General features: G+C 32.3%; 1 protein-coding gene across 1 annotated transcript in view; it reads right to left on the reverse strand.

The window, feature by feature from the left end:
- The window catches only part of LOC134701579 (multidrug resistance-associated protein 1-like), a 35,380-nt gene extending 22,007 nt beyond the window's left edge, over positions 1-13,373 (reverse strand). The window contains exons 1-13 of the mRNA XM_063562712.1: positions 13,321-13,373; positions 12,755-12,816; positions 11,835-11,966; positions 11,333-11,557; positions 10,156-10,354; positions 9,457-9,777; positions 8,527-8,664; positions 7,815-7,961; positions 6,320-6,404; positions 5,459-5,525; positions 4,936-5,062; positions 3,832-4,008; positions 3,008-3,175 (exon numbers count right to left, since the gene is read on the reverse strand). Of these exons, the coding sequence (XP_063418782.1) occupies positions 3,008-3,175; positions 3,832-4,008; positions 4,936-5,062; positions 5,459-5,525; positions 6,320-6,404; positions 7,815-7,961; positions 8,527-8,664; positions 9,457-9,777; positions 10,156-10,354; positions 11,333-11,557; positions 11,835-11,962 (1,782 nt within the window). The 5' untranslated portion in view covers positions 11,963-11,966; positions 12,755-12,816; positions 13,321-13,373. The remainder of the gene's footprint in view (positions 1-3,007; positions 3,176-3,831; positions 4,009-4,935; positions 5,063-5,458; positions 5,526-6,319; positions 6,405-7,814; positions 7,962-8,526; positions 8,665-9,456; positions 9,778-10,155; positions 10,355-11,332; positions 11,558-11,834; positions 11,967-12,754; positions 12,817-13,320) is intronic.
- Positions 13,374-14,158: the final 785 nt, after the last annotated feature.

Here is a 14,158-nt window from a genome sequence, read left to right on the forward strand (position 1 = left end):
AGTATTTGTTGACAAGTCAGGCAACGTCTGTTACCACATGACTTGCACCATCCTGCAGTTGAACAGCTTTTATTTGAGGAAACGTCAGCTCTAACAAATAAGTCTTTCAGACTTGCTGGTCTCCGAAAAGCTAAGACAGGAGGATTGGGAAAGATCTTGGATAATTTAGGGTGTTTGGCAATAGTTTGCCAATTGGCATGGATCAAACGTGAAAGGTTATTAAAGGCTGGATTGTATGTAAGAACAAACGGGACTATTTTGCTGCGCCTCTTCCGTTTGTACTGTAAGAGGTCATTGCGGCTGTTATTGTTAGCGCGCGCAAACCCCTTATCTATGTCCAATTTCTTATAACCTCGTTTTGTCAAAAATCCGCGAAGTTCCTGTAACCGTTTCGTGACAGCTTGCAAATTGTTGCATTTCAGGACCAGAGTAAGCAGCTGGACTAAACATTCAGTAGGTGGTTCTAAAATGTTGCGCGAGTCCCATATTTCCCTACAAGATTGTATGCCGTCATCATGAGGTTTGTTGGTATACAATGAGGTGACATCTAAAGTGACAAGGAGGGTTTCCGGAGGAAGAGGGTTCATGGATTCCATTTTACGAAGATAATCTGTAGTGTCTTGAATGTGGGAAGGAAGATTTTCTACATGAGATCTTAAATGAAAATCGACGAATTCCGAGATTTTCTCAGTCGGATGGCCGTTTGCGGATACAATGGGTCTACCAGGGTTGTTAACCTTGTGTATTTTGGGAAGAAGATACAATCGACCAGGCTTGGCATTCTCTGGCTTTAAATAACCAATTGTATCCTCATCTATGTGACCGTCATTGTACATGGTTTGTAACGCAGTGATAATTTTGGAGCTAAACTCGGAAGTAGGGTCGTAGTCTAGCTTCTTATAAAATCTCTCATCAGAGAGCTGACGCACTGCTTCCGCTATGTAGTTAGCTTTGTCCATTATCACAACGGCACTGCCCTTGTCTGCTGGTTTTATCACAATATCATCTCGGTTTCTCAGCGATTGTATGGCTTTTTTCTCGTCAGGAGAGGTGTTGTAAAATGACGAGTACTTGTTGCTAGCTAGATGAACAACATCCGATTTGATTTTGTCGATAACATCTTCCAGTGAAGCAGATTTACTAGGTTTTGGAATCCATGAACTCTTCTTTTTAAAATGCGGAATTATGATTTCTTCCTCCGAGTCAGACGTGTCTATGTCCTCCTCATTATCCACCTCTTTATCCTTGTTACCAAAATATTCTTTGATTCTGAGGGTTCTAGCAAAGTTATCAAGGTCATCTCCCAATTTCATATGATCTATGTTATTGGGAGTAGGGCAAAAATTCAAACCCTTGGACAAGACTTTAGTTTCGTCCTCAGATAAAGAGACTGAGGATAAATTGACAACCGTGTTGTTGGGATCCATCGGAACTCGAATTTTTCTTTTAAATCTACGATTTCGAGGTTTTTTCTTAGATTTTGTAGAGGGTCTAATTGAAGGGGTGTTAATTTGCACACCATCACGTTTAAACTTGTTGATCTGTTTGACGTGGAGCTTATGTGATTCAATATGGTTGATATCACCAAGACGTACTTGAATTTCGTCAAGTTCAGGATCAGACAAATGTTCACGGGATCGGCAGTGCAAATTATCACGTAATTTATAAATATAATTAACTTGCAAAACCCAGAATGTTGTATACCTCCTTCAGTGTCGATGTGGCATGCAGTATGTTGGCGAGACAGAGCAGCCATTTAACAAACGCATGAATGGTCATCGAAGTGACTACACTTGCAAGCCCGACCTACCCGTAAGTCGTCATTTGAGATCACCTGGACACACACAAGCTGATCTCAAAAACCTTACCATCACGATCATAGACCACAACGAGTGTTGGTCGAAGGTCGACAGAGTCGCTCGGGAAAGATTTTGGATAAGAAAGTTACGGACAGTCTCCCCAGAGGGCATAAATGAAAAAACATAGAACGAGTCCCTCATTTTCCTCTGACCACCTGTTTTAAACAACGCTGGATTTAGTACTGGCTTTACAGTTCGAAATTATTTTTAAAATTACCGTTTAAATTACAGGTTTTCATTGATTCGGGATGATGTATAAGTACGTTGCCACAAGCTCAATATACAAAACTTATTTTTTCAATCACTATTAGACTGCTATTCGTTTGGAAGGCTTTAATATGTAGTCTCCGTTGTAATTGCCCTACCGTTGTCTAATTTATACCATCCTGGATTGGTAAAGGACATTTTTGATTATTTTGATTTTTTTGTTTGAGGACTGCCCTCAATGCAGTTATTACATCTCAACTGTCACATCCTTTGGAAATCTAAAGTTGTGCCATTTCACATCGTAAATAACTATTTTTATTTTTGGCATATTTCTGTAGTCTTTGCGGTGTGTTCGGAAATTTTAAAATTGTTCCAGCGTTCGCTTAAATTGTATAAATCAAGATTTTGATAGAGTCTCAATTTGAATTGACATGATTCATTTGACATCGTGCTATTATTGAAGAAGGATATCTGTTATCCGAAATATCTAATATTTGTATATTTTATAGTTATTTTATGGTGATGTTGTACCCTTTTTGACTTGTTATATATTATATTTTGTAGTGTACAGAATCATATTACATGATCCATCGCCTTGTAAGATTGATCGTTGACTATTTATTCAGTCATTTTATATATATATATATATATAAAACGTCTGAATAATAGTCAACGATTTTTCCCACAAGGGCGCTGGATCGTTACAAGTAACAATACATGTACACAATAAAATAAATTATATAAACGCCTAAAAAGTGTACATAACAACACCAATAGATGTTGTTATGTACACTTTTTAGGCGTTTATATATATAGGTATTCTTTTTAAGGATGGGTTGATGATTCATTGGCATTTACTCTATACTTTTTATTCATAATGAACTCCACAAAATGCTTTAATGTTTATAGCCACACTTCACATATAGTTAACAGAATCATACCTTATCTTTCAGTAGGCCATCTTTACCAATGACCTGATCAAAGATATGTTTACCAACGTTGGAATCCACAGCACTGAGAGGGTCGTCAAGGAGATAGATATCTGTGTCATGATACACAGCTCTGGCTAAACTCACTCGCTGTTTCTGTCCTCCACTTAAATTTATACCCTGTCATATAAACAATAAGAACCAATGATATTTGACAATTTAAATGAGAGTTCCTACAACAGTATAAGTTCTTAAAGGTTGCTGTGCTGAGGGTGATTTATGAACTGGTGTAAATCCAGGATGTATGATGAAAGAGGCACAAGAAATTAACTTCAAGGCCCCCTCTTTAAGTAGCTATAGTGGAAGAAGAAGCAATACAGTAAAACCCAAATGAAATCCAAATTCTCATTGCCATCCACATTCTTAGACATTCTTAAATATTGTTATATTTACATATTAGTTGTTTAATTAATAGTAGAATGTAAATATAATATTTGTATATAAATTCATCATTTAAATCATAGAATAAATGAATCTCTGAGCTACTGCTCACTAATGATTCCCCATCCTGCTAAAAGTATAAGGTAAACAGGAAGTTGGTGAGTAATGAATCTGAAAATGCATCACAGAGTATATCTGTCTCATATTAACCCTGAAACCAGGTAAATCAGTAAACCTTACTTTTTTTAAAGCAGGGGTGTTTTTTCAAAGCAGGGGTATAATTACCTTTTCTCCTATTTCCGTGCTATCTCCTGCAGGCAGGATGTCAAGGTCAGGCTGTAACGCACAGGAATCAATCACTTGATGGTATTTTTTTAAAGCAGGGGTATAATTACCTTTTCTCCTATTTCTGTGCTATCTCCTGCAGGTAGGATGTCAAGGTCAGGCTGCAATGCACATGCATCAATCACTTGATGGTATTTATCCTGCTCCATATCATTGCCAAATAAAATGTTATCTTGTAAAGTACAGTTCTGTATCCAGGCTTGCTGAGGTACATATCCCACAGCCCCCTGTAATGGAACCAAGAATGTTCAAAAACAAGGATTTATTTCACTTTGAAAAAAATATAAAAAAGGGTACAGCCATCAAATGAATTATTCAATTATTTTAAAATAACTTTGTGAATTAATATTTTGTTCTCACTTCAATTTTCGCAGAGTATCATATGCCTTGCAGTAAATATTCTAGCTTTTTTGAAGTCTCATATGTTCATTTAAGGATGTTTGCTTGTCATGTTTTGAATTTTTTGTCAGATTTTTGAAATCCTCTGATTTTATCCCTTTGAATGCCTTAAAAAATTTGCCCATGAACTCCCATTTTGCTTTTAATAAATCTATTACATGTATAATCATAAGCCATTTGTTAAAGTCTTATTAAATCTTAATTATTTTTTAATAGTTTTTGAGAACTGAGACTGGTCATTGATAAAGCTATGAAAAATCAAGAGGGAACATTTTCCCATTAAAATTACAATGGCTTATATCTCAAAAACAAGCACATGAACCCCTATTTTTTTTTTTAATTCCTCAATTAATCCCCTATCAATATATAATAGTTTAATAGAAAGTTATTTATTTATTTATTTTGAAACTGAGCAGCAAACTTCCTTAACATCTCTACTACATGTATTTTATTTTGTAGATTTTACAATGACAAAGACTGGAAATTCTGCATAAAGAATTTTCTCTACAAATTTACAGGCTTTATGACTCCTTTTATATTTACAATTGTTTGGCTATCCCAAATTTTGGCTTCTGGCATTCTTAAAGAAAGTAAATCCATGGATATACATATACCTATAGTTGTTAATATCTGTGTCATTTTGGTCTGTTGCAGACAGTTGTCTCATAAGCAATTATACCACATCTTTCTTTTTTTTATTATTATACATCTAGTATTGAAAGCTACTTTGCTTTTTACATGGCAATATAATATACCTTTACATTGACTGTTCCTTTAACTTTAGTCATGTCACCCAATATAGCAGACATTAAGCTGGATTTTCCACTTCCAACCTGTCCAACAATAGCTACAAGTGATTTCTCTGGAACAGACAGGTCTATACTGAAAAATAAATTTATGCATACATGCATCCATTTTCACTGAACTTGTACACATTTTTATTAAGGGACCAGTTAAGGTCTGCCTCCAGGTGTAGAATTTCTTGCTATGTTGAAGAGCCATTGATGGCCTTCAGTGTTTTTTTACTCTTTGGTCAGGTTTGTTAAGTCTTTGACACATTCCCCATTTCTGTTCTCTATTGTATATGAACTGGAGGCTTTGAATACTTAAAAATATATGACACCATTTATAGAAGTCAACTCTCTCTTTATTATCAGCAAATTATAAATACTGCTAAATAACATTTAGTGTTTCCATTGTCAGTTAACTTAATATTGACCCAATTGATGCCTGCAAACCTCAATTACAATACTGCTATCTCCTAATTATTATACTTACTTCTTTAAACATTCTCCTATATCTGGATCCCACATAAATGTCCCATTCTCAACTAATATGGCATCATCTACATTGGAAGATATTGTTGATTATTTGCTTAATTTAATCAAGGATGATGCCCCCATTAGCATATAACACTACAAAGGGAGATAACTCAAGAACTGTAAAAGTGACACTTTCAAAAATTGAACTTTAACTGAGTTTTGTGATAAAAAGCATTATATATATATTGTATTACATTGAGTTGAGACAAACTCAAGAACAGAAATGAAAAGTTCGGCAATTTGTAAAGGGGTATAACCCTAGAATGGTAATCAAAGTGCTTTGATTTATCAGTGGGAAGTAAAATTAAACATCGCATTGTATAAAGCATTGGTTGCAGTTGATTAAAATACCATTCTGGACAAAGAAAGCTAACTCAAATTTTCACAGAAGAATTTTAAAATGACATCATTTATATTTTTAGAACAGATATTAAGATTCCTGCACCTGGCAAAAGTTATGTAAATTTTTAACAAATGTAATATTATTTTGTGACTTAAAGCTTGGAACATATATTACATTCATGTATTTCTGGAAATGTTCATGGATAAAATATGATCAATGCACTATATCTATGTATCAAAAAGGTAGTGATCAGCCCTGGAAGATTCAGATAACAAGTCATTTTAAACTACTTCAAGAATTTTACAATAAATTGACTCAATGATGCATCTTAAGGTAGAACAACATTTACTAATTTACAAATACTAAAATAAAACATTTTAAATATCAGAAATTTTTCAAATTAATGATATTTGAATCTAAATTGGTCTGCTTTACAGCAATAAGGAAGAGAAGAAAATCATGTCATATATATACCTTTTGAATAATCATGGAATACATTGTCAGTATTCAATTCATCATGGCTTAGGAACTTATTCAACCTTTTTATTGAAACACTGGCCTGAAAATTAAACAAAAGGATACTATAGTTATTTATGAGATGCTGTTATCAGAAATATGAAATATAAAAGTGTGTGTTGATATTAACATTAAAAACAGCAACAGTATAATTGTACAGTTTTTATTAAAACAAAAATCTATAAAAACTGTTTAGATGAAAAGCAATAAACATGAGTCCTTTTCTTATGAAATTTTTATTTTCAATAATTTCCGGGGGAAAAAAATTGATATAAACAGTGGAGCTATTCAACAGATTGTGTAATTATTTAAATCTTAAATGCAGAATAATTGACAGACTTGAAAAGAAAACTTCACCTTCTGTGGATTCATTTATTTTCGTGTGGATTGATTTTCATGGATTGCCAAAAACTGTCCTTTTCATTGATATATGATTTCATTGTTTTGCCGAAGTTTGCATACAATCTGATAGAAAATTTGTAAGTCATTGACATTTGAATTCATGGTTCATCTGTACCATTGAAAACCAAAAAAACTGGTATCTAACGACCAATATCGAATCCACAGTATTAAGATGATATAAACCCTCATAACACAAAACATATAATAGTAGATATGGATGTAAGACATGCAGAGAAGCAACAAGAAAGACAGTTTTAATTAAGCAAGTCAACTAACTTAGCTATAGCATTCATAGAAGTAAATAAACTATCATAGATACCAGGATTAAATTTTGTATTTGCACCAGATGTGCCAGACTCATTAGTATCGCTCTAAGTAAAAAAAGTTAAAAAGGTCAAACAAGTGAAACTGCGAGCTACTGCTCACTGATGATACCCCCGCTGCAAGTGGATAATATTAATAGTGTAAAAATATGCAAGTGTTCGGTAAACAGGAAGTTGTCCAGTGATGAATCTGAAAACACATCAAACGGTATAGCTGACTTATATAAATCCTGAAACCAAATTTCAGAAATCCTTGTATTGTAGTTCCTGAGAAAAATGTGATGAAAATTTTCAACTTGGCTATCATGTGTAAAATCATACAAGTGTTCAGTAAACAGGTAGTTGTCAAGTGATCAATCTGAAAATGCATCCCACGGTATAGCTGACTTAGATAAACCCTGAAACAAAATTTCAGATATCCTTGTATTGTAGTTCCTGAGAAAAATGTGACGAAATATTAATGGGACGGACGGACTGACTGACGGACTGATGGACTGACGGACTGACGGCAGGACAGACAGAGGTAAAACAGTATACCCCCCTTTTTTAAAGCGGGGGTATAATAAAGTATAAAGTTAAAGAGCACTGCAGACCGAACATGGTTCCCTTGTTCTGATTTTCATCTATAGTTTTCAGGAATATAAACTTACTAAAGGGAAATTCAAGTGACACAATTACTATTGAGATAAAAAGTTTTCTACTACTTTTCTGCACACAAAGTCACATACCTTTATAGTTTCTGTAAGAGCCATAGGAGCAAAGTTTATGGCAAATCTCAGAATGTTGAACAAAGAAATAGCAACAAATGCAGTCTCAGCATCAAGATAATGATCTTTGGATAGAAACACAAAGGTAGCAAAAGTTACCAAGGATACCTGAAAAATAATAAATAAATGGGAAACATGATCCTGCTTATGTTGAGATTGAAGTTCCTTGAATATAGATGAATGACTATTTTTTTTATTTCAAAGTTCAAGAATTCATAACATTTAGCTATCAAATTGAATACTAAAAGCAATGAAAAATGAAAGAATCAGCAGTAATTCACCTTTCATCTGAATAGACTGATACCTTTATTACTAAAATATATGTTCTTTTCTGACTTGACCCAATTAGGCAGTGGTACATCTTAGAAAGTCTATCCACATAATTTTTGCAAAGAATTCCTCTAGTGGGTACTAGGGGCTGTCTTAAACTTGCAGTAAGGTGAAAATTTTATTTGCTCCATGTTGAAGGCCTTATTGTAACTTTGAGATGATGAACAGCAATTAAAGCACTGTTCCTTTGCTTTATTGTGTGTGTTTAAACTGTAATATTTATATATATATTGTATAATATTTTCACTTTTCTCTTATAAAACATTTAGCAAACCAGAATAAAAATAAGTAGACTGATCTTCAATCTGAATAAGATTTCAATATCACTTGATTTATAACTTACCAGATAAGGAGCTACACCCCAGGAGAACCAGAAAATCATACTAAGCATTGAAGACTTCTTTAGTATGGTCAGTTCTATGTTTCTGATAGCAGCAATCTTGTCTTTAAATGACATCTCCCAGGCATATAATTTTAGGATCTAAGAGTAAATAAACAGTTAACATCGAGTGGTAATAAAATATCGGTGAGACGGCTCAAACAAATATGGTGAATAACAAACATCTATAGTTTTGATATTGGGTTTTGTGTACAATTGTTTGTCTTTTCTTCTTTTAATTTTTCACCATAGTGTTGTCAGTTTATTTTCAACTTATGAGTTTATATGTGCATTAGGTATCTTTTGCCTCTTTTGATTTGATGTTAAGTGAAAAATTATATTACAAAAATAGCGAACTCCAAGGAAAATTCAAAACTGAAAGTCCCTTATCAATTGGCAAAATCAAAAGCTTAAACACATCAAACAAATGGATTACAAATGGAAAACACCCTTTTCAAAAATTATAGATGAAAATATGTTATAAAAAGATAAAGATCAATCAAATGGGGTTTAATGTTTAACTCTACTCTGTGGACTTTTGTCATCTTAAATCTCAGATCGGCACTAAATTAATTTTAGGAAGAAACCACTATCTGAAACCTTAAAATTCATGAAAAAAACCTTTCTTGAGCCACTTTTAATATTCAAAGAAGAGGTTAATTTCCATAATAGAACCTCACCAAGCTGGTCTTTAAATAACTGCCTAATCACACTGCAGAAAATATTTCATGTTATTTGCATCACTCTCTTAAACCAAGAAGTAAAAAAAAAAATCCTTTTAACTCAGATGAACGCAAAAAAAAACATACATGTCAAATTTTATGGGAGACTTAATTAATTGTCATTTCTTGTTTTATAAATTTATCATTCTGCTATGCTCTGTACATAAATTACCTTTATACCATTGAGTACTTCTGATAATAATTTAACGCGATTATCTTTCTGTTTCATCTGCTCTCCCTGAAGACCATGAATTTTACCCATGACAACTCCATTTACTGGAAGAAGTAAAATAAGAATTCCAAATCCAGCAAAAGCTGATGCTCCCACGGTCTGATAGAGAAAGTATAAACATAAACCAATCTGTAACGGTGATGACCATAGGGCCCACAGGTAATTAATATTATCTTGGACGTGTTGTGTGTCAATGGACATCAAGTTGACAATTTCACCAACAGTTGACTCTTTTCTTGCTCCACTGGTTAATGTTAGTGCCTATAAATATATCAAGTGAACAATTTAAAATGAGTATTAAACAACACAGCCTCCAGTTTTAATTTTCTAAAATCGAAAAGCAGTTTACCACTTCATTTTTAACTGTATTTTTACTCCTAAAGAGCTGATGTGTATTCAACAAGGGGAGACAATCAAATTTCCAAGTTTGAGAAGATGGTTTTTTTCTGTAGATGTTTAGATACTAATTTAGAAACATTTCATTTTTTTTAAAGTGTGAAAGGTCTTTTGGATAATGCACTCTGTATCAACAAGCTAGTACATTACCCATAGTTCATTTCAGATATTTGCAAATGTTTAAACAGAAAAAAAAAATGCTATAACCATTATTCATTTATAAATCATAGTTTTTCCACTTACCTTTCTGTAAACTGCTGCCATCAAAGCAGCCTTGACCCTGATTCCTAAGGTCATCCCCCAGTAGAACTGTTGATGGCATGCTATAGATTGGATGAGGATAGTCACAAAGAAACCTGCTGCTAACATATATCCTTTCCAGGGTTGTGAGAATTCAGTTGAATCTGATTCTTTTGAACCTTTGCTAAAGGCAATTAAAAATCTAGAAAAAAAACACAAAAAGCAAGTAGTTATAACATTTACCATCCTTTCTCTGCTGTAATGTTTTCTATTGATACAATATTTTAACTTAATTGTATAAAAGTTCCTGATTATAAACAAAATATATAATTTTAAATGCAAACATTGTTTCCTGTCGTTTTCCAGTATAATGAATAGTCACAAAAATTCTGAGTAAAAAAGATTAAACAATGTAAATTTGTTAAAACAAGAAAATGCGTCCTTTGGATGCAACGCATGACTAAGTCACAACCTCAATTGAGCATATTTTCTAGAAAGTTCACATCGCGAAAAATCAAAGTGATGGATATCACTTATGGAAAGATTGGAAGAGTAGTTTAAATAATTTCATATCAAGGTATGGTCATTTGCAATGGTGGGGACAAAAAAAGAACATTTATAAAGTACTAATGCTGAAAAACTTTAACCTAAGAATGCATGGATTTCAATTACTAAATTGTCAGGGCCAGTGAACCACAAAATCTGGGTTAAAACTCTTACATGAAAAATATTTTTCAGGGTTCATATCATAATGAACATGTATACTAAGTTCAAAGCTCACAATTAAATGGTTAATCAAACTGCCATAAACCATAAATGTTAACCTTAAAAGTACAGAACAGCGGAAAGCATGGACAGAAAAAGAACAAACAGAACTGCCAAAAAACAGTATGCTTGTTATTTTCATAGATTAATATGCTTACTCTTATTTTTGACAAATACTGTGGATTCATTAATATTTGTTGGATACCAATTTTCTTGGATTTCGTTGGTACAGGAGAACCACGAATTCAAATGTTCAACGAAATACAAATTTTGTAAAGGAATAAGTGTAGACTTTGTCAAAACCACGAAATTAAATATCCACGAATATGTAAGTTTTCCTCAACCCACGAAAATTGGTACCCACGAAAATAAATGAATCCACAGTATCTATGAGTGAGAATTAAAATACACTTACCTCAGAAGTATAGGTGAAATGAAAATAGTTATATCGTAGATCAACTTGAAAACATGTGCATGCAGTAGTTCTAGACCAAAGGTTTTGGCAAGTGCCCTGAACAAGGATCTTTTCACCTCTTTAGTACTTGGATCTTTTATCACTGGCTTAGGAGCAAGTAGTGGTGTAGACTCTGACATATCATCTTGCAGATTGTACCTACGGGAAGATCCTGACTGGCCAAGCCTGCAAAAATCATTTACCAATACTTCAAATTTGGTCCAGAATATATTAACAATGATTTTTTTTATATACCTTAAGTGCAGTATTTTTTAATTTGAATTTGTATTTATGGGCCTTAGCCTCATTTCTGAAGTATATTTAATTGCTGAAAAAGGCCATACATGATCAAATCAAGTTCTATAGAAGATGCCTTTGTTCTTAAAGTTAAATGCAGGTAAATATCTCGTATATTTTCGAAGAACTGTCAACTTAAACATGCAAAATGTCTCTGATAATTTACCTGGAGGCACTGATGCGTTCTTTGTCCCAATTCTTTAAAAATCGGCTGTAAGCCACCTTACACATATCTCTCTCGTTTAACTTAAACATTTCATCTTCATTTAAAGGTTTTTTGTAGCCCTGTATCATTAAACTGTAAGAGAAACAACAAAAATCATTTTATCATAACTAGTTTTCTTAAACAAAAATTGTTAAAAACATTTATTTTTAAATATTTATTCTAGTTTTTCTAAACAATAAAATGTTTATTTAAACCAAAATATTTATGAGAATAATAACATTAGATGTATGTTTCATTATAATACGTTATTCTGATTGGCTAACTGCTCATCACATGTTACTCCTTAAGCAATTGCATAACTCAATAAAACTAATCATTCATAATAACAGGAGTCCCAAAATAAAATGCACAGGTGAATTAAATTAAAAAATTGATAAAAATCGTCTTTTCATGATCCTTGCTTAAAACATGTAATTATAAGTATTGAGTGCTTCTTTTTTGTAACTTCATAGGGTTGTAAAAGCATTGACCATGCACACATTTTTGAATGACGCTTTTACACCCCAATGAAGTTACAAAAAGAAGCATTCAATTCTGAAATAAAGTGTTGAAACATTTTTCAAATAACTTGTTTTTTCTTGTGTCAAATATGCAATTACTGCTAATTTTAACAAACTATATATATATATGGCGTTCATTATCACTGAACTAATATATATTTGTTTAGGGGCCAGCTGAAGGACGCCTCCGGGTGCGGGAATTTCTCGCTACATTGAAGACCTGTTGGTGACCTTCTGCTGCTGTTTTTTATTTGGTCGGGTTGTTGTCTCTTTGACACATTCCCCATTTCAATTCTCAATTTTATATACATATCTATAAAATAAAATATTGTCTTGTATTGTATTGTCTTGTCTACTGACCTTGTTATCCAGTTAAAAGTAATTCTAGATAAAAATGAAGCCTTTTGTTCTGGACACACATCCTGTCGTTTAAATAGAAACAGAATAAATCAATATTTTCATATTTGATTGATTGATTTATTGATTTTTCATCAAAGTGATCTTTGCAAAACATTTGTTTTTATAATTTTAAAGAGTGTTTTCCCTGTAAAGTTTTCAATATTCATGATATTTTGACATTATTCCACATTACATTTGCCTTATAATAATTTATTAAAAATATTTATATTTTTTTTTTAATGAAACTAAAATCTTGCAGAAGATAGTTTTAATACTATTTTTTCATTAGAAATATAATTGGTTTGTTGGAAAAATGGTAAATATTTAATAAATTAACTGTTTGTACCAATATACATGTACAACAATTATATTATTTGCAAAACACAAGCTGCCAACTGAATTTTGATGAAAATAAAACTTTGCCTCAACATATTCTGTAGACTAAATGGTCACCTCATTAATCAGACATCTACATATATCAAAAAAGGTTAACTAATTTTTTTTAAATAATAAATTTAAAAACATACCCTGTTATGGTGTAACTTTTCTGCTATACTATGTAAAATCAATTCTATTACCCAAAGCCAAAATCCAAAATATACATAGATCTTTAAAAATATTGTATCTTCTTTTTTATCCTGGAAAAATAACATTTAGTACATGTATACATCTGATCTGGACTTAATAATTTACTGGAAAACTTGTAAACATGTATCTTAATCATAAACAGATATGCCATTTTCAACTGATTTTTACAGTTTTTTCTAATGTTGAGCTGTATTAACTGTCCCTAGTTAGAGGAGCATTGAGGGCTACAAACACCTTTAACCCTGTCACATTCTGTAAGTTCTGGTCTTATGGATGTTTGCTTGTCATATTTTGGAATTTTTGTCAGATTTTCTAAATCCTCTGGTTTTATCCATTTAAATGCCTTAAAAAAAATTTGCCCATGAACCCCCATTTTTCTTTTTATAAATATTTTACATGTTTAATTATAAGCCATTTGTCAAAGTCTTATAAAATCTTATTTATTTTTTAATAGTTTTTGAGAACTTTAACTGGTCAATGATAAAGCTTTGAAAAATCAAGAGAGAACATTTTCCTGTCAAAATTCCAATGGCTTATATCTCAAATCGAGCACTTTGACCCCTATATTTTTTTAGCTTTTTTGATTCCTCATTTAATCCCCTATCAATATATACTAGTTTTATGGAAAGTTATTTATTTTGAAACTGAACAGCAAACATCCATAAGTCTGGAGTCTGTAAATCAATCCTTTGTTAATGTCTTTCATATATGTTTTCTGGATTTTGTAGTGTTATCAATTGGATCATTAGTTTCTTCTTAGAATTGTTTCACTTTTTT

The sequence above is a fragment of the Mytilus trossulus genome, unplaced genomic scaffold (genome assembly GCF_036588685.1).
Source record: "Mytilus trossulus isolate FHL-02 unplaced genomic scaffold, PNRI_Mtr1.1.1.hap1 h1tg000247l__unscaffolded, whole genome shotgun sequence".
Lineage (NCBI taxonomy): Eukaryota > Metazoa > Mollusca > Bivalvia > Mytilida > Mytilidae > Mytilus > Mytilus trossulus.